The sequence below is a fragment of the Labeo rohita genome, chromosome 8 (assembly GCF_022985175.1).
Source record: "Labeo rohita strain BAU-BD-2019 chromosome 8, IGBB_LRoh.1.0, whole genome shotgun sequence".
Lineage (NCBI taxonomy): Eukaryota > Metazoa > Chordata > Actinopteri > Cypriniformes > Cyprinidae > Labeo > Labeo rohita.
In genome coordinates, this window is record NC_066876.1 from 27237835 (window position 1) to 27256342 (window position 18508).

The 18508-nt window shown below is 35.2% G+C and overlaps 2 protein-coding genes across 10 annotated transcripts in view; both read left to right on the top strand.

Annotated features, from left to right (window-relative positions):
- Nucleotides 1-9329, top strand: part of atp2b3a (ATPase plasma membrane Ca2+ transporting 3a) — a 36505-nt gene extending 27176 nt beyond the window's left edge. For 3 of the 9 annotated variants that reach the window (XM_051116717.1, XM_051116719.1, XM_051116718.1), the window contains 6 exons: nt 948-1161; nt 1375-1586; nt 2614-2721; nt 2828-3010; nt 5411-5497; nt 8620-9329. In XM_051116717.1, coding sequence (XP_050972674.1) covers nt 948-1161; nt 1375-1586; nt 2614-2721; nt 2828-3010; nt 5411-5497; nt 8620-9018 — 1203 coding nt within the window. In that variant the 3' untranslated portion in view covers nt 9019-9329. Of the gene's footprint in view, nt 1-947; nt 1162-1374; nt 1587-2613; nt 2722-2827; nt 3011-5410; nt 7757-8619 lie in introns of those variants that run through there. The other 6 variants (XM_051116723.1, XM_051116725.1, XM_051116720.1 and 3 more) reach the window with 4 other exon arrangements.
- A 1689-nt stretch (nt 9330-11018) lies between these two features.
- Nucleotides 11019-18451, top strand: si:dkeyp-110g5.4 (uncharacterized protein LOC561637 homolog). Its single transcript, XM_051116757.1, has 4 exons — nt 11019-11210; nt 12006-12621; nt 13892-14011; nt 16727-18451. Exons 2-4 carry the CDS (start codon nt 12022-12024, stop codon nt 17066-17068), a joined length of 1062 nt encoding a protein of 353 aa, XP_050972714.1. The 5' UTR covers nt 11019-11210; nt 12006-12021; the 3' UTR covers nt 17069-18451.
- Nucleotides 18452-18508: the final 57 nt, after the last annotated feature.

An 18508-nucleotide genomic window follows, 5' to 3' on the forward strand; every position in this document is an offset into this window, starting at 1 on the left:
TATTATTTAAAATAACTGTTTTCTATTGTAATATATTTTAAAATGTAATTTATTTCTGTGGTCAAAGCAAAATTTTCAGAATCATTACTCCAGTCTTCAGTGTCACAGGATCCTTTAGAAATCATTCTAATATACTGATTTGCTGTTCAAGAAACATTTTTTATTATTATTATCAATATTTAAAACAGTTGAGTACATTTTGGCAGGATACTTTGATGAATAGAATAGAATAAAGACATTTATAATGTTACAAAGGATTTCTATTGTCGGCACCAATAGCCTCATGGTTAGTGTGCCGACATATAGCGCTGTGCTCGCGGTGACCCGAGTTCGAATCCTGTCTCAAGGTCCTTTGCCCATCCCATCCCCCTCTTTTCAGCCAGTGCTTTCCTGCCTGTTCTCTACTGTCCTGTCAAATAAAAGGCAAAAGGCCATAATATACATATATATATATATATATAGATAGATAGATAGATAGATAAATGTTGTTCTGAAATTTTCTGTACCAATCTACTCAGCTGTTTTCAGCATAATAATAATAATAATAATAATAATAAATGTTTTGAGCAGCAAATCAGAATATTTTAGAATGATTTGTGAAGGATCATGTGACTGGAGTAATGATGCTAAAAATTCAGCTTTGCAATCACAGGAATGAATAACATTTTAAAATATATTTTATTATAATTTACAATATATTAAACATATTAAAATATATCTATAAAAATAGAAAAGTTATTTTTAATAATAAAAATATTAAAATTGTAATGTTTTTGCTGTACTTTGGATCAAATAAATGCAGATTTGGTGAGCAGAAGAGACTTTTTTAAAAAACATAAAAAATCTTACTGTTCAAAAACGTTTGACTGGTAGTGTATATATGCACTTATATAACAGACATTTAATCTGTTTTATTTGGTTTTTTTGGCTTATTTTTATGTATGTAGGATTCACCCCTCAAGGCCGTACAGATGCTGTGGGTCAATCTGATCATGGACACATTTGCCTCCCTGGCTCTTGCCACAGAGCCGCCCACTGAAGCGTTGCTCCTGAGAAAGCCCTACGGCCGAAACAACCCCCTCATATCCAGAACCATGATGAAGAACATCCTTGGCCATGCAGTTTACCAGCTCATCATCATCTTCACCTTGCTCTTCGTAGGTACGGTACTTTGCAATCTGGTTCTGTCAAAGGATTTGATAGATACATAACCTTCGTTCTCTTTCTTCTGACGTCTACAAGGATGCACAGTTAATGTGTGTTGTATCAGTTATCAGTCAAAATTACAGATTTTTGTTGTTGTTGTTGTTTATTGGTTTTGGTTGATAATTGTCTTTGGATACTCATTGCATTTCTTCCTGACCTTTTGCTCAGGTGAGAAGATCTTTGACATAGACAGTGGACGTAACGCTCCGCTTCATTCTCCTCCCTCTGAGCACTACACCATCATCTTTAACACGTTTGTCCTCATGCAACTCTTCAATGAGATCAATGCCCGTAAGATCCACGGAGAGAGGAATGTGTTCGATGGAATCTTTTCAAACCCCATCTTCTGTTCAATTGTGCTGGGGACCTTCGCAATACAGGTGAACGCATGCAATATTTAAGTCTAGTGTCTAAATTTCCATTTCTACTTGTTTAATATTCTTTTGTAAACAAATGCCATATATACACAACCATTAAAATGTTGGAGTTTTTTAATGTTTACACTACCAGTCAAAAGTTTTTGAACGGTAAGATTTTTAATGTTTTTAAAGAAGTCTCTTCTGTTCACCAAGTCTGCATTTATTTGATACAAAGTACAGAAAAAACAGCAAAATGTTGAAATATTTTTGCTATTTAAAATAAGTGTTTTCTATTTGAAAATATTTTCAAATGTAATTTATTCCTGTGATTTCAAAGCTGAATTTTTAGCATCATTACTCCAGTCACATAATCATTCAGAAATCATTCTAATATTCTGTTTTTCTGCTTAAAAAAAGTATTATTGCTATGTTGAAAACAGCTGAGTAGAATGTTTTCAGGTTTCTTTGATAAATAGAAAGTTCAGAAGAACAGCATTTTGTAACTTTTGTAACATTATAAATGTCTTTATCATCACTTTTAATACATTTTAAGCATCCTTGCTAAATAAAACAAGCTTTTGAATGATATAGTGTATAATGTTACAAAAGCGTTTTATTTCAGATAAATGCTGATCTTTGGATCTTTCTATTCCTGTTTACTGAACTGTTTTAAAATATTGATAATAATAATAATAAAAATATTTCTTAAAAATCAAGTTAGCATATTAGAATGATTTCTGAGGGATCATGTGACACTGAGGACTGGAGTAATGACGCTGAAAATTTAGCTTTGATCACAGAAATACATTACATTTTAGAACATATTCAAATAGAAAGCAGTTATTTAATAGTAAAAAAATCACAATTTTACTTTTTTTGCTGTACTTCGGATCAAATAAATGCAGGTTTGGTGAGCAGAAAAAACTTCTTTAAAAAACAAAAAATCTTACTGTTCAAAAACTTTTCCCTCATGTGTATTCTTACATGATGCATTGTGCTTCACACACAGATGAAAGTAAACCACTATGTCTGTGTTTATGCTTTGTAGATTGTAATTGTGCAGTTTGGTGGGAAACCCTTCAGCTGTTCCCCCTTAAATGTGGAGCAGTGGCTTTGGTGCCTGTTTGTGGGAATGGGAGAGCTGATCTGGGGACAGGTAAGGGCTGCAGTCCACTCCTTTTCCATTCTAGATGCTCTCAAAAGCAGAAAATGAGCTTCCATATGAGCTTTAGTTGTACTTCATTGTATTGTTTTCTCTCTAGGTGATAGCGTCAGTGCCAACACATCAGCTGAAGTGTCTGAAGGAAGCGGGCCACGGGCCGGCTCCAGACGAAATCATGGATGAAGAGCTAGCTGAGGATGAGGAGGAGATTGACTATGCCGAGCGAGAGCTGAGACGAGGACAGATCCTGTGGTTTAGAGGACTCAACCGAATTCAGACTCAGGTGACGTTCGGTCTCTGTCTAGTCCTGTCTGGTTTAACGCTGCTTTTGCGTTGTTTTTGACAGGGACTGCTGTTCCCGCATAGACACGTACTGCCTTAAAATATGTCAAATGCCTTCTGTGCTCTAGTTTGCGCACTTTTTTGAACTTTACTTTCCTCATAACTCAAACATATTTTTCTTTCTTCACCAGCCTTTATAGATTGATGAAATTTTAATATTTAACAAGCTTTCTGTGTTGTAAATCTTAACTTCTCTCTCTCCCTCACTTCATCCTTTATTCTCTCTGCTGCTATATCACGCTGTTTTATTGAGTCCTTTTTGCTCTGCTACTCGCGTCTCCATGTATTATGTCGCTCCTTGGTAACTATTATTGGCCTTTTTGAATTTGTAAAAATTATCATGCTTTGTATACACAATGTTTCTTCAAGTATAGGCACTTTTACACTTACTTTCTGAACCAACAAATGTACTTTTCACCACATCTCAAACTGTTTTGTGTTCGATGACATTGTGGTGGAAATTACGTTGTACATCGTTTTTGTAAAATTAGATAGCAATTTGTGTATCCTAAATAGACAAAATTAAATATTTTTATATTTTTCACATTATTTCACAAAATTACAGCTTGATTGGAAATGCTAATAAAAAATAAGACAAAAAACAATTTTCTTTACACATCATGTCTCACATTTCTCATAATTTTAAGCATGCTCTTCACTTCTTTCTTTGTTAGAAACAAAATTGTTGGTTGGGATGGAAATAATGCCACTGCTGAGGGACAGTCATAATTTGTGTTTATTTAACATATATATTTATTAAAAACTAATATTTATTAAAAAATAAATGTATTAATATTTATTACTTTTTGAAATTAATAGTTTGAAAAATGTAATACTTTTATGATGTAGTGTTGTATGTTAAGATTGAAATCATTACAATAGTTTCAATGTTTTATATAACAAAAAAATTTTAATCTATTAGATTTAATAAAAATCAAAGTGCTCATAGTTGAAGAAAAAAGAAAAAATATATATAGATAGAGATGCAGATAGATTTATATTTATATTTCACTTTGTTTTGGAACTAATAGTTTAAACAATTTAATAATGGTTTTATGATGTATTTTTTATTTTAAGATTGAAAGTTGGGCTTTTTTAAAGGATGAGATGTTAATGTTTTAACATTACAGTGTATTAATCATTACAATAGTTTTGATGTTTTATGTGAGAAAAAGAAAATTAAAATCTGTTAGGTTTATTTAAAAAAATCATTAAAGTGCTCATAGGTGAAGAAAAAATATATTTTAATATGATGTATTTTTATAGTTTATTTATGATGTATTTTTATAGTTTAAGATTGAAAGTTGGTCTCTTTCACAGACAAAACAGTGCAATTTATGTGCATTTAATGTATAAACATTTATAATCATTGCAATAGTTTTAATGTTTCATGTAAGAAAAAGAAAATTATAATCTGTTAGATTTAATAAAAATCAATAAACTACTCATAGTTGAAGAAAATATTATATATTTGCAATATATAATATAATACAATATGTATTTATTAAAAATAATATTTATTTAAAATATTTAAAACATATTATTATTTCACTTTGTTTTGAAACTAATATGTTTAAAATTGCAATAATACTTTTATGATGTATTTTTATATTTTAAGATTGAAAGTTGGGCTCTGATGAAACTGCAATTTATAATGTTATGTTATAATGGTAATGTTTATAATGTCATAATGTTAATTTAATAGCTTTACAATAGCTTTAATGTTTCATATAACAAAAAGAAAACTAAAATCTGTTAGAAGGAAAATATGTTAATTTATATATAAAATATTTATATATAATATAAATTATATACAAGTATAAATATATATGTATATATATATACACAGTAAATACTATTTTTTTTAAAAAAAATTATATATACATTATAAATATATACTAATACCTGTATTAATGTATATTTATTAAAAATAATATTTATTATAAATATTTAACATGTTTGATTATTTCACTGTTTTGAAACCAATATTTTTTAAAAATGTAATAATACTTTTATGATGTATTTTTATATTGTAAGATTGAAAGTTGGGCTCTAACAGTGCAATTTATGTGCATTTAATGTATCAGCATTCATACAATCATTAAAATAGTTGTAATGTTTCATATAACAAATTTGTTTTCAATCTATTAGATTTAATAAAACTCAATACAGTGCTTATAGCTGAAGAAACACCCTTAAACAATGTATGTTGGAAATGCTGCTATCCCTGCAAGCCGTTCCTCCCCAAACCCCCCTCCTCGACTGATTAAATCCTCGTCCCGTTCATTTCATGAAGCTCATTCGCCTGTCTGTGTGATGTCCTTCTCTCTCTCTCCTGCAGATGGAGGTAGTGAGTACCTTCAAGAGAAGTGGTTCGTTTCAGGGTGCAGTGAGACGCCGCTCTTCAGTGCTCAGCCAACTCCATGACGTAACCAATAATTCTACTCCCTCTCACGTAGTTCTCTCCACTGCCAATGCAACTGGTGCCCCCGGGAGTGAGTCCTTACATTCCGTTAACGGCACCTCGTAGAGCCCGTGCACTCAGATGCCTAGCATACACACCAACACACACACACACACACACACACATGCATTGTTGCCTGCCTTCAAACGCGACTAGTCTGCTGAATGTTGAGTGTGCGTGTGTGTGCGTGTGTGCAAGAGAGAGAGAGAGCAGATTATCATTGGAGCATCTGCTTCATCTCTCTACATGTGCATTTTTAGTTCGCTTAGTCGTTTGTGGCCTTTCTTTCTTTCTATCTTTCTTTCCTTGCTACCTCATAACTTATTTCTCGCTCTCGCTGTTTAATTCTGGCTTGGTGCTGGCAAGATGAGGCTGGTTTTTCTTTTTCTTGTTGCCTTTTTTATTCTCCCGTTGCTTGATTTGCCAATAATTCACCCTCAAATCAATGTTGCCGCAAAGGGCTACCAGAATTTCACTCGAAAGAGCCAACTGAACTGAATTGAGAATTGAGATGTTTGACAACATGGGAACAATGAAAGCAAAAGGTTGACTGTTGTAAACCTGCGAGTATAAGCCCATAATGGTTTCTGCTGCCATTTTCACATTAGGGATATTAGCATTGACAATGCTAACGTTTTTCTATCCCGCTCAGGACAAAAAGCATACTTGCATACGGTGTGCCATGTTTTTTTGCTCTGCCTTTGTGTTCAGATTCTCCTTTCTCTCTTCACAGGTTTGTCATCTAATGCTGCTTGAGTTTCTACACATTAGAGAGTCTTTCTTACTGTCTGCTGCTATGACTTATTTTTTGTGGACCGGCTTCTTGAAGGTCATTCTCACAGACAGCGATTTGTTTACGAGGGTTTAACGCACCAAATATAACATCAACATTGCCCTCCAGGTACCAGAAGCGATCTTTTCCGTGGTCTAAAGAAAGCAGCTGCGTCTTAGCGTTTCCAAATCCCTTCAAAGAGACCACCGAGCATTAGCCCAGCTGGAAAGCCCCCCCCCCCAGTTTCATTATCACTTCCCCTTCAGTGTTAATCTTCAGTTCCTTTTAAGTATGAAATATTTTTTGTCCTCCTTTTTTCAACATAGGTTTTTGTGTCTTATCCAGTCCTGTCCTGTCAGTCTTGTCCGGTATATTCTTTTTTCTGTTTTGATTTTTTCGTCTCTGTCCTTGTCTCATCGTCTTTAGCATTTTGTGCTGTTAGCTTAAAACCAGTAAAAACATTTTGGATTGTTATAGTTTTTTCGAAATAATGTAGACATGCCTTGGTGATGCTGCACAAGAGGGCTGCTTCTCAAAAGCTTTTGTTGGGCCGTCACGCCACAACAAAAGAACATGACTTTGTGCCGTAGGTTTAGACCTCCATCCGTCAAACGTCTGTCTTTCACCTCCCTTCTCTTGCCGTCTGTCATGAGGAGTTCTGATGTGATGTGTTTGGAGCGATTCAAACACAATCCCTTTTCTGTTTTTCCATCCAGTGCCTGAACTGCAAAAGACTAGCCGATTCCTCACTGCAGTTTTTTTTTCTCCATTACAAATTCTGGGCCTTATACTCGAAAGTTTACAATGTCAGTGCTGCGTAGCAAAGCAAACAGCTCAAAACGAATGGCTCTTTGGAAAAACAAATCCGCAGAAGCGCTGTTGTGTCCATGTTGTGAAGTCCCTTCCCTCTGTCAGTCACATTGCTTTGTGGTCATTCCCGAGCGTGGTTTGGCTATGCATGTAGAATGCAGAGAGCGGGAAAAAAGAAACTTACGTCCGATGAATGTGATGGTCCGACATGCATGGTCACACACACGAACGATTTATTTTCAAGAAGATGCATTTTCACCGCCATGACGAGAACGAGGATGTCAGAAAAAGGAACATGGACCGTTTTGATCTTTGATATTTTTTCTATTGAATGTGTACTTGCATGCCATGCATGAACGGGAAGAGGAAACTTGAATTATTGTGCATGGTTGCATGGGAGACAAGTCCCATTTAATGTGTTCATACTTTTGAGGGCATAGAGAGTTCCAAAAAAAAAACAAGGCAATCAAGATTTCCTAAATGTCCTCGTATTAGAGTGAGCTAATATAATCAAAGATACTTTGCTTTTTCTGTTTATTTTTTTTTTTTCCATTGAAAGTGGGCTTACGAATATACCCTATAAATGTAACGAATAGAAAACTGATGATGTCAGAACAATAAATAATGCTTACAGTAACTAATGCAATCTGTTTTTTCAAGACTGTTGAATCTGTATTACAGAATTTGTCAACACCAACAGTATGTGAATACGCATGTCTTTATTTCCTGTGTGTTTTTTGTGTTTGTGCGTTCTGTGCACAGCCGTGTAGTGTGTACCTCACTTTCTATGTGTGTGTGTTTGTACCACATGGTGGCGTGTGCCTTCAAAACCATTGTTTTCTGTGTGTTCATTGTCGTTTGCATGTGTTTTATGTTTTTCATAGAGTGTCCCATGGATTTTAATATCACCTGGTATTGAACTGGCAACAGTGAAAGTTGTAATTCCGTTTTTGAACTTTGCAGACATGTCTTTTATTTATTTTTGTTTTTTTTACGCTCACTAATTTGACATGCCTTTCAGCTCATAAAACAGAGGTTTTAAAAAAATCAAACTTTTGGATCATCAAAAAAAAGCTGAAATTAATATGAAATGTGTCATTCATTGGATCCACGTATTAAAGGGGGCTAAGGCTGCTTTGACAGATCACATTCACGATATTTATTATGGTATCCTTCCGTTTTATTGGAACTATTTTTTGTGTTTGCCGTCTTGTGTATCATCTTGAGATTTCCTTTTGCAATTACAACTTGGATTTCAATTGATTGTTTTTGGGCGTCATTCTATAGAGGCCTATAGAATGGCTGTGGAGTTTTGTTTCTTTTCAAAGGCCTAGTGCACCGAAGGCCTTAATGGATGTGAAACTTTCAGCTCTCGCAGCTCAGCTGGCTGAAAGTGTGCCGAGTAGTGCAAAAGGGGGACTAAACTTCTCTCCACCTCTCTGTCCCTTTGATCCCTCCATTTTCTTCCCTTTGACATCTCCTACCCCGCACCCTTGACGTATAGATCCGGGTGGTGAAAGCTTTCCGTAGCTCCCTGTACGACGGCATCGAGCGGCCCGAGTCGCGGAACTCCATTCACGACTTCCAGGCGCACCCGGAGTTCATCATCACGGACTCGGTCCACAACATCCCCCTGATCGACGAGACGGACGTGGACGACGAATCGGAACGCTCCAACCATAACCACGTGCGTGTGGCCCTTCGTCACCCCGGCCCTCACTCCCAGCCCCAGGCGCCCCAGAGGCCCCCGCGATCCCGCTACCCGTCCCGCCCGCTGCGGCAGCAGAGTCTGCCGGTCACCCTCAACTGCAACAACAACGCCGCCGAGAGCCGCGTCTACCTGGGCTCGAGCGTTTCCCCCTGCCCCACGAGCCCTCTGCACAGCTTGGAGACGTGCCTCTGAAGGTCAGAGGTCAGCCGGTCGAGACTGCCAGCCAGACGGAGAAACGCTCGTTTCTGTACCTAATCTTTGTTCCTCTATCACTATCACAGATTCACTGCTTCAAAATGTTTCTGTGGTTCTTTACAGTATCTTGTGTGACCCAAAGACAATCCCGCTCCGCATGAAAGTGACCGATTATGTTCTCATACAGTATGTTGCACTTGAAAAAGTACCCAAAACGACGAGTTGGATCTGCAGGCGTGGACTCTGACTAAAGATTTTAAAGACTGTGAGCCTAATGAAAGTGTACAAATGAAAAAAAACAAAACAAAGAGAGAGATGTTTATTTGGGGATTACTCCTTTCGCCTTTTAATTAATAACATTATTGTTCCAATTATTATAGTGGTTATATTTCTGCTAAAACTACGACAATTAATACTACAGTTACTATACTCCAGTTATGATACTTCATCGTTTAGCTTTATATAACTAAGTACGTTTGTATGTATGACGTAAGTCTGTATGTATGTGTATTTGTTTGTTTGCTTGCTGTTGTTAAAATCCGTGTCTATGTTCTCATTGGTTCCACACGTGCCCCTCTCTCTGTTTTCTGTGTTAGAGTGTGATGTGTATGTCCAATTAAAAAAAAGGAAATGAAATTACAGAACATATATCAGCAGCATAAATAAAATAAAATCGAACCATTGGAGGAAAATCTTAGAATACTTGCTGGAAATGACAGAAAAAAAGAGGAGCATCTCACCCATTCCTGAAAACACCACATATTTACACTGTTCAAAAAAAGAGAAAACAGTCTTTTAAGATCTAGAAATGAGCGATTATTTTTTATGATGTATTTTCATGTTGAAAATATGTCAGAAAAGAAAAGAAATACTCGGAAAACAGTCAAAATATGCCGTTTCTGGGTCTAGAAAATGTTCACATAAGCAAAGATTTTTGATCAGATCATGTGGAACCCTTTAACCTTCATTCCTCTTTTAAACTTGTATACAAAAGAATTAAACAAATGCATGATTTACCATAAATTTATGCATCACACTGCATTATTCCAGCTATTTCTTGAAGTGCACATAATCTCACCGAGACTGATTCATTGCTGTCATGCTTGAAGGTAAACTTATTTTTGCATCACTTTTTTTGTATATAAATAAAAAAACAGTGTAGATGGATCGAAAATATTCTACAATATTTGCTTTTTAACTTCGTTATAAGATTATAATATGATTATCCAACGTGAAAGTAAGCCTGTGGGTGAGACTTCCGGTTTATTATCCACTATAGGGAAATAACCAGAAGAATAACAATGTGCAGTAAACGGTAAAACTTTGCACTACAAACTAGTGTGCTCATAATTAAGATAATACATTAAAATAATATGGTAAGACACCAGTTTGCAATATCAAGCAGCAGAACGAGTTGTTTTGTACAGCTAAAAAATGTGATGTGGATGAGACCTGAAGTCAGACTCATAAAATTTACAATTGGCCGCGCCCACTCTTCCGGGAAGAAAAAGGTGGATAATCAAGTTAAATATAGATTATAATATCTAAAAATGTACTTTTCTCAAAGAACACGTATAAATGGTCAAAAGGAAGAAGATAGAAGAAGGAGCATTGAGGTAATAACTCACACTGTAATAAGTCAACATGAAAACTGACAGAGAGGTAAGTTTGTATAATACTAGGAAGCAACGTAAATAATCATCTTAATTATTTGTCTACTATTGCTTGTTTTTCTTGTATTGTTACATTCACGTTTTTATGATTTATTTATTATTTCTCAGATGATCAACAAGAATCCATCCGGGTTTTAAAGAGCAGGAACTGACAGGAGCGTTGACCGGTGTGGATATTAATGTAGTTATAACAAATATTAACAGGTAAACCGTGAATAAATTGGTAAATTACATCATAATGAATTATTCACTAAAAGTTCACCAACTGTTTTATGTTTTGTCCGCTGTCTACTTAGAATTACATTAGACGTAGAACCGTGACTTTTATTTTGACACCACACTCCGGAAGTTTTCTCCGGAAGTCCTCGCTATGTTCAAAGAGTTGTACCTGGCTGCGTATGTTCAAAAGAAACAGGTTTATTTGTTTGGAAAACCGCGGCGTGAATTACATTTGTGATCTTCGGTGTGAAGACATGAATGTACCGCTTATACTTCGGGTCAAGTGAACAATTTTAGGTACATGATAACAATTATTTTTTAGTTAGGTTTGGTGTGTTTCCTGTCTACGTGTGTCAGCTGAGTGATCGTTGGTCGTTTTTAACGATAAATCCGGAAATTTCATCCTGGTAACAATAGCTTCAGACCAAATATCACTGATACTGTAAAAATATAATAAATTAATAGAGCGTTGTCTTTAAAAAGCATCATCTTTGTCATTTTTGTTTGTTTATATAATAGGTGTCAACGTGAACGGAAGTAACTAGGATGTTGTCTAGTTAACATTTTAACTTTTCTTTTGAATGCAGTTGTATTTAACTTATATATGTGACCCTGGACCACAAAACCAGTCATAGGGGTCCATTTGTTTAAATTGCTGAATAAATAAGCTTTCCACTGATGTATGGTTTGTTGGGATGGGACGATATTTGTTCGAGATACAACTATTTAAAAAATCTAAATATTCAAGTAAATCGCCTTTAAAATGGTCCAAATGAAGTCCTTAGCAATGCATATGACTAATCAAAAATTAAGTTTTGATATATTTGCGGTAGAAATTTTTACTTAATATATTTATGATTTTTGGCATAAAAGAAAAATCAATAATTCTTACCCATACAATGTATTGTTAGCTATTGCTACAAATATACCCGTGCTACTTAAGACTGGTTTTGTTGTCCATGGTCACACATTTCATATGCTGAGATGTTTAAAGTTTGCCACCTCTACAAGTTTTTAGTGAAAAAATATGCACAGATTGAAAGTGACAGTAGATTGCAATAATATGAAAGCTTTATTCAACCAATCCCACAGGTACAAACTCTTCTGAATGTCTTACATGGAGAACATTGTGGTTTACATTCCCAAAGAAGCATGTGTCAAAAACATGCCTCTGCAGTCCCTGTCCAGCTCCACAGCTAGGAAGATCAGTATCGCTCTTTCACATAGATCAGAGAAACAGATGCCGCAGACAGTGACGTGGATCTGTCCGGTTGAGCTCCGGGAAAAAGAATTGGCTGTGGGCAAGGACACCAGAGAACGGGTCCCACTGAGCCAGAGGCCACTGGTCTCCAGAATAACTCCAGGCCAGTTTTCGCTGCCCGTTGTGAGTTCCAGCATTACTGCCTTTAAGGTCTTAAGAACAATTTTAAAAGCTCATAAGCCTAAAATACGATTTTCAGGGCTGGAAAAGGAAGCTGCTTCTCAGCCCATCATCAGGGATTCTGATCGGCAAAATGCTATTATTGTGTATAATGGCCAGATCTTCCTCTCAGTGAGGAAGTCACGTTGCAAGCGAGTGAGATTTCAAAGCTCTCCCTCAGTACCTTCAGGTGTGTGTCCTGTTTCTCCTAGTCAACAGAACAAAATAAGCACATCTAGTCAGGCACAACCACTCCTGGACACTTCATCCATTCCTCAACAGAGCAAGGTAAGACATTTTCCTCTTTTATTATCATTTTTAGTGTGTCCTGAAAAAGGTAAATGTCAGGGGGTGTAAATGTGATTTTTTTTCCCCCACATTATCATGGTGATTCTCAGTTGGAGTTTAAAAAGCAGTTAAAGTGATAGTTCACCCAAAAAATAAAATTTTGCCATTAATTACTCACCCTCATGTCATTCCAAATTTGTAAGACATTTGTTCATCTGCAGAACACAAATTAAGATATTTTTGATGAAATCTGAGAGCTTTCTGACCCTGCATAGACAGCAACACATCTGACACATTCAAGGCCTAGAAAGGTAGTATGGACATCATTAAAATAGTTCATGTGACATCAGTGGTTCAACCTTAATTTAATGAAGCTACAAGAATATTTTGGTGCGCAAAGAAAACAAAAATAAAGACTTTATTCGACAATTTCTTCTTTTCCGTGTCAGTCTTTAGTGAGTATTTATGACAGTACCATGGTTTCTGGGCCTTGAAAATGGTAGTTCTGTTGCTGTCTATGCAGGGTCAGAATTCAGTGATTCATTATTTGTGTTCCAAAGATGAAAGAAGGTCTTGCGGGTTTGAAACAACATGAGTGTGAGTAATTATTTACAGAAATTTTTTTGGGGGGTGAACTATCCCTTTAATATTTAGTAAAATTATCGATTTAAAGGGATAGTTTACCCAAAAATGTTTTTTTAAATCATTATTTACTAATCCTTATGGTGTTATTTCTGGATGATTTTTTTTTTTTTTTTGTTAAAGTATTTTTAAGTATTAAGTACATATTTTGAACTTCCATTTGACTTCCATTTTCCATTTTTTTATATATATTCTGTATATATATATATATATATATATATATATATATGTTTCATATAAAAAATATTTTATTTTATTTAAAAAAAATGTATATAAAAAATATTTATATATTTTATACTATGGAAGTCAGAAACGTACACAAGTTTGAAAAAATCTGAATAGAATGAACATCAGACTTGAGCTGAATAAAAACAGTATTGTCTTCTGTAGAGATATACTCATGACAACGTCTTTCTCTGTTTTCATCGCTCTTGATTCCAGTGTCATGTTGCAGAGAATCTTGAAAGCTCTAAATATGATCATGATGACAATTTTAAGGTTCAGAAAAATAGTTTTTTAGTGATTCTCTTTACTTTTTGTGATATATTGTGCATTATTTGCTCGAGGCTTTTGATACAGTCTTTTTTATTGGATTTCTGATTGTTGCATGTCTCTTTTCAATCCACAGAAACAGGATGTTCAGACTCCAGACAAAGATCTTGACATTAACACACAGATTTCACCACTTCTGCCCAAAGTCTCTGAAGAAATGCCAGAGAAATGCTGTACAGACAAAGAGCATCAAAAGGTAAAGTTAAATTTTTCATTTTATTCTGTATGAATTTTTGAAGATAGACATGAAACCCACAAGACCTTCGTTCGTCTTCGAAGCACAGATGTGACCCTGGACCACAAAACCAGTCATAAGACAGTCATAAGATAAAAATTTTTTGAAACGGGAATTTATACATAATCTGAAAGCTGAATAAATAAGATCTCTATTAATGTACCGTGTGTTGGGATAAGACAGTATTTGGCCTGGATACAACTATTTGAAAATCTGGAATCTGATGGTTTAAAGTTGTCCAAATTAAGTTTTTAGCTATGCATATTACTAATCAAAACTTATATATTTACAGTAGGAATTTACAAAAATATATATTAATGAAAAATGATCTTAACTTAATATCCTAATGATTTTTGGCATAAAAGAAAAATCAATAATTCTGACCCATTCAGTGTATTGTTGTCTATTGCTATGACTGGTTTTTAGGTCCAGGGTCACAAATTAAGATATTTTTGATGAAATCCAAAAGCTTTCTGACCATGAAGTTACAAAGCTACAAGAATCCTTCTTGTGCGCAAAGAAAACAAAAATAATGATTTTACTAAAACAATTTTTGACACTTCCTATGCTTGTAAACAAGGCGTAGTGCATCTGGGTTCTATGTCAGAATGCCAGCCCCTGCGTCAGCAGCACCACCATTATGCATTGTGGTGCTCTTGGTAACGTGTCAAAGACTGACTCCGTAAAAAAAAAATAATTTTTTTTTTTTTTTTTGCGCACTTAATTTATCTCTGTTAATTAGTTTTCCGAAGATGAACAAAGGTCTTACAGGTTTGGGACGACATGTGGATGAGTAATTAATGACAGAATTTTCACTTTTGGGTAAACTATCCCTTTAATTTTTTTTTTTTTGTGTAATGACATGCATAAAATGTCCTGGCTGAGAACCAAAATAGATGTCCTGAATACTCATTGTTGTTCCTGCCTTTTTTTAACTAATAAAAAATGTAACTAATCAGAAATGTTCTCTACCTGTCATCAATTTTAACTGGCCTTTTGTTAGTGTCCTCTGATAGCATTACTCGTGTTTGAGCCAATTACCTAAGCTAAAAAAAAAAAGTCATTTTCTAAGAGCTTTATAGAATACGTGACTACCTTTGAATGACTGTCAGTGGAGAAGGATACTTTCAGAATAGCATAGTTATGATACCTACCAGCAGGTACTAACTACACCATATTGGTCCACTTGGTCAAGACATTGACTGTTCTGACAGAAATGACTGAAATTCCTTACAATTTCTTTAAATCTGTATGAAAAATATGATTTTAAAGCAATTAAGTAATTTAGTGCTGGTTTAAATCTTTAAAAACCTTTGTGATCTTATTTTATTAAAAGATCAGTTCACTTTACTCACCTCCATGTCATCCAAGATGTTCATGTCTTCAGTTGAAAAGAAATTACGTTTTTTGAGGGAAATATTACAGGATTTTCTGTGGGAGCCAGCAGGTTGTAGGTTCATCTCGTTTTCTCCTCCAACCTCAAAATCATCTGATGATTCATCGGTACTTCTGCCTGTGTCATGTATGCGTGATTATGAAATGCGTGAGGTCGAGCTTTTTTGTAAAAAAAAAAAAAAAAAAAAAAAAAGAAAAAAAAAAAAAAGGACCAATTGTTTTGCTAGGTAAGCACCTTATTCCTTGGCTGGGATCCTGTAGAGTCCTTTGAAGATGCATTGAAGTTGCAATTTTAACTTTCAATCAGTTGAGCACCTCTGAAGTCCACTATATGGAAAAAAATCCTGAAATGTTTTCCTCAAAAAACTTAAAGGGGTCATCGGATGCAAAGTTCACTTTTTCATGTTGTTTGAACAATAATGTATTGGCAGTGTGTGTACACAACCACCCTATAATGATAAAAATCCATGCAGTGGTTTTTAATTAATCTGTAAAAAATAATATCCCCTTTTTTAAATTGAGCCATTCTCAGATGCCTGTCGTTGTGGCGTCACACCGACAGAGGCCGCTCCCACGATAGTTGATTGACATGAGCATCTTACCTCAGATCAGCTGCAACAGTCCAATCTCCATTGTTTGGATGCAGGGATGCAAGTTAGACAAGAATATGTCCGATTGAGGTGTTGTGTTGCTGGATGTAATAATGAACATAGTGGTCGTCATTCACCCCCGACATCTGAGCCGCTGAAGATGAAGTGGATTACGTTTGTTTATGAAGGGAATGCGGCTCACAATCTACATAAATGTGTCTATGTTCGAGCAAATCATTTGTGATCCAGCTTCACTTACAGCAGAAGTGAGTATAAGGTTTTTTTTTTTAATGAATCTCTGTGCTCAGCAAGTTTAGCGGCTAAATGCGGCTAAAGTAAACAGGCTCGTCACTCAACAGAAAGAAGAGAGGGGCGGCCGAGCGGAGCTCATTATTTAAAGCAACCTCGACCAGAATGAGATGATTTTTGCAGAGCTGATTTTGTCAAGGTAAAAAGGGTGTTGTTTTACACAACCATTGAGAATTTTTAACCGAAGTATATTATAGACTTTTCATTAAGACCCTAAAGAATCATATCAACTTGTGGAAAATGGGCATGCGATGACCCCTTTATTTCGACTGAAGAAAGAAAGACATGAACATTTTGGATGACATGGGGGTGAGTAAATTATTGGGACATTTTTATTCTGGAAGTGAACTAATCCTTTAATGTTTATGCACTGAATTAACAGGAAGATGAGACACCGCGTAGCCCACCTAAACCTCCTGAGGATCTGGAGTCTGGTCAGGAGACGTCTTGTTCTCAACCCAATATCTTCCAGCAGCCACAGATCATCCACACATCTTCTGGCGTCTCAAAACAGCCCGAAGCTGCAGCAGGAGGAGAAAGAGAGATGTGCGAGGATGACAATGAGCGTTTAGAGGGCGCATTGCTCCCCAGGGCTGAGAGCTGTCTTGCGTTTGATTTTGAACAGTTGGCCCAGGAGGAGAGAATCAACCACCTACGTGCTCGCCTGAGACAGAAGGAAGCAGCGCTCAGCGACTTCAATGCAAAGCCGACAGATCAGATTTAAAGGATCAGACTGCTCTGTTAAGGAGGTAGAAAAGTTTCTTGTCCATCATTTCGTTTGAGCAGCAGAAAAATGTTTTAAAACTTGAAGGAACAGTTCAACCAAAAATGAAAATTCTGTTATCTTAAGTCGTTCCACATTTGTATCAGTTTCTTTTGTCTGCTGAACACAGAAGAAGATATTTTAATTTTCTGCTCCCTATTGACCTACATAATATGGAGACCAGCCACTGTGTGGTTCATTCTTCAAAATATCTTCTTTTGTATGCAGCAGAAGAATAAAGAAATTCAGGTTTGGGACAACTTGAGGCTGAGTAAATGACAGAATTTTCATTTTTGGGTGAACTATCCTTTTATTATAAGTAAGTACTGCTGTGCAACAAATAATCGCGATTAATCGCATCCTAAATAAAAGTTTGTTTACAAAATACATTGTGTGTGTACTATGTATATTTATTATTTATATATAAATACACACACAAGCATGGATATATTTAAAAAAAAAAGTTATGTTTATAAATTAAACATATTTATATATAATATTAATTATATCAATCAAAATATATACATGTAAATGTTTTCAAAATATACACTGTACATTATAAATATACACAGTACAAACAATTATGTCAACAAAAACTTATATTTTGTATGTGATTAATCACAATTAATCGTAGCACAGCACTATAAGCACTTAAATTTAATTGTTAATTATTTAATAGCACAAATATCGTGATTGAAATTAAATATTAATGACAAAAAATAATTTTCACTCCATTACCAGACACATTTAAGAACATTATATGTGAAATACAGTGAATAATTTGTAGTAGTAATGTTTGGTATTGCACTGCTACCATGAAATCTTCTTGGATTTATTTTAGGTTAATTCAGTAGAAATAAAAAATGGTTCAAATAAAATATTTTATGTCATACTGAGCATTAGTCATTTCATAAACCAGTTGCTGTACATCGAACCTCCAGTTAATAAAGCACCCACACATCTGACATAACATAACGTTTTGTCTTTATTTTATCTGTAAGCGTGCTCTCTCCGATTGGCTTTGAATGCGTTCCTACATCTATCTTTGTTTCACTTATCACTTCAGCTGAAGCCTACACACTCCAAAATCACTTTAACCAGCTTCTTGCTGAGATATACTCATGATAACTTATTCCTCCATTGTCGTCACTCTTAAAATGGATTTCAATGTCATGCTGCAGAAAATCTCAAAAACGGCGTTATATAAGATAATGATGACAATTCAAGCTGTATGATGATATCAGATAAATTCATCCCTTTTACAAAGCTATAAATGCTCATATGGATAACGTTAGGATGTCAGTTTTGGTTTGTTGTTGTTTATTAATGAGAATTCTTTTGTAGTTTCATGCGTCTTTAGTAAAAGACAACCTTTGTGATTAGAAGTTGTCTGTGTGTAGA

Coding starts and splice junctions, on each gene's coding strand:
- si:dkeyp-110g5.4 (XM_051116757.1), top strand. CDS start 12,022: ATGTCTTACATGGAGAACATTGTGGTTTACATTCCCAAAGAAGCATGT. Junction 12,622..13,891: donor CCATTCCTCAACAGAGCAAG/GTAAGACATTTT, acceptor TTCAATCCACAG/AAACAGGATGTTCAGACTCC. Junction 14,012..16,726: donor CAGACAAAGAGCATCAAAAG/GTAAAGTTAAAT, acceptor CTGAATTAACAG/GAAGATGAGACACCGCGTAG.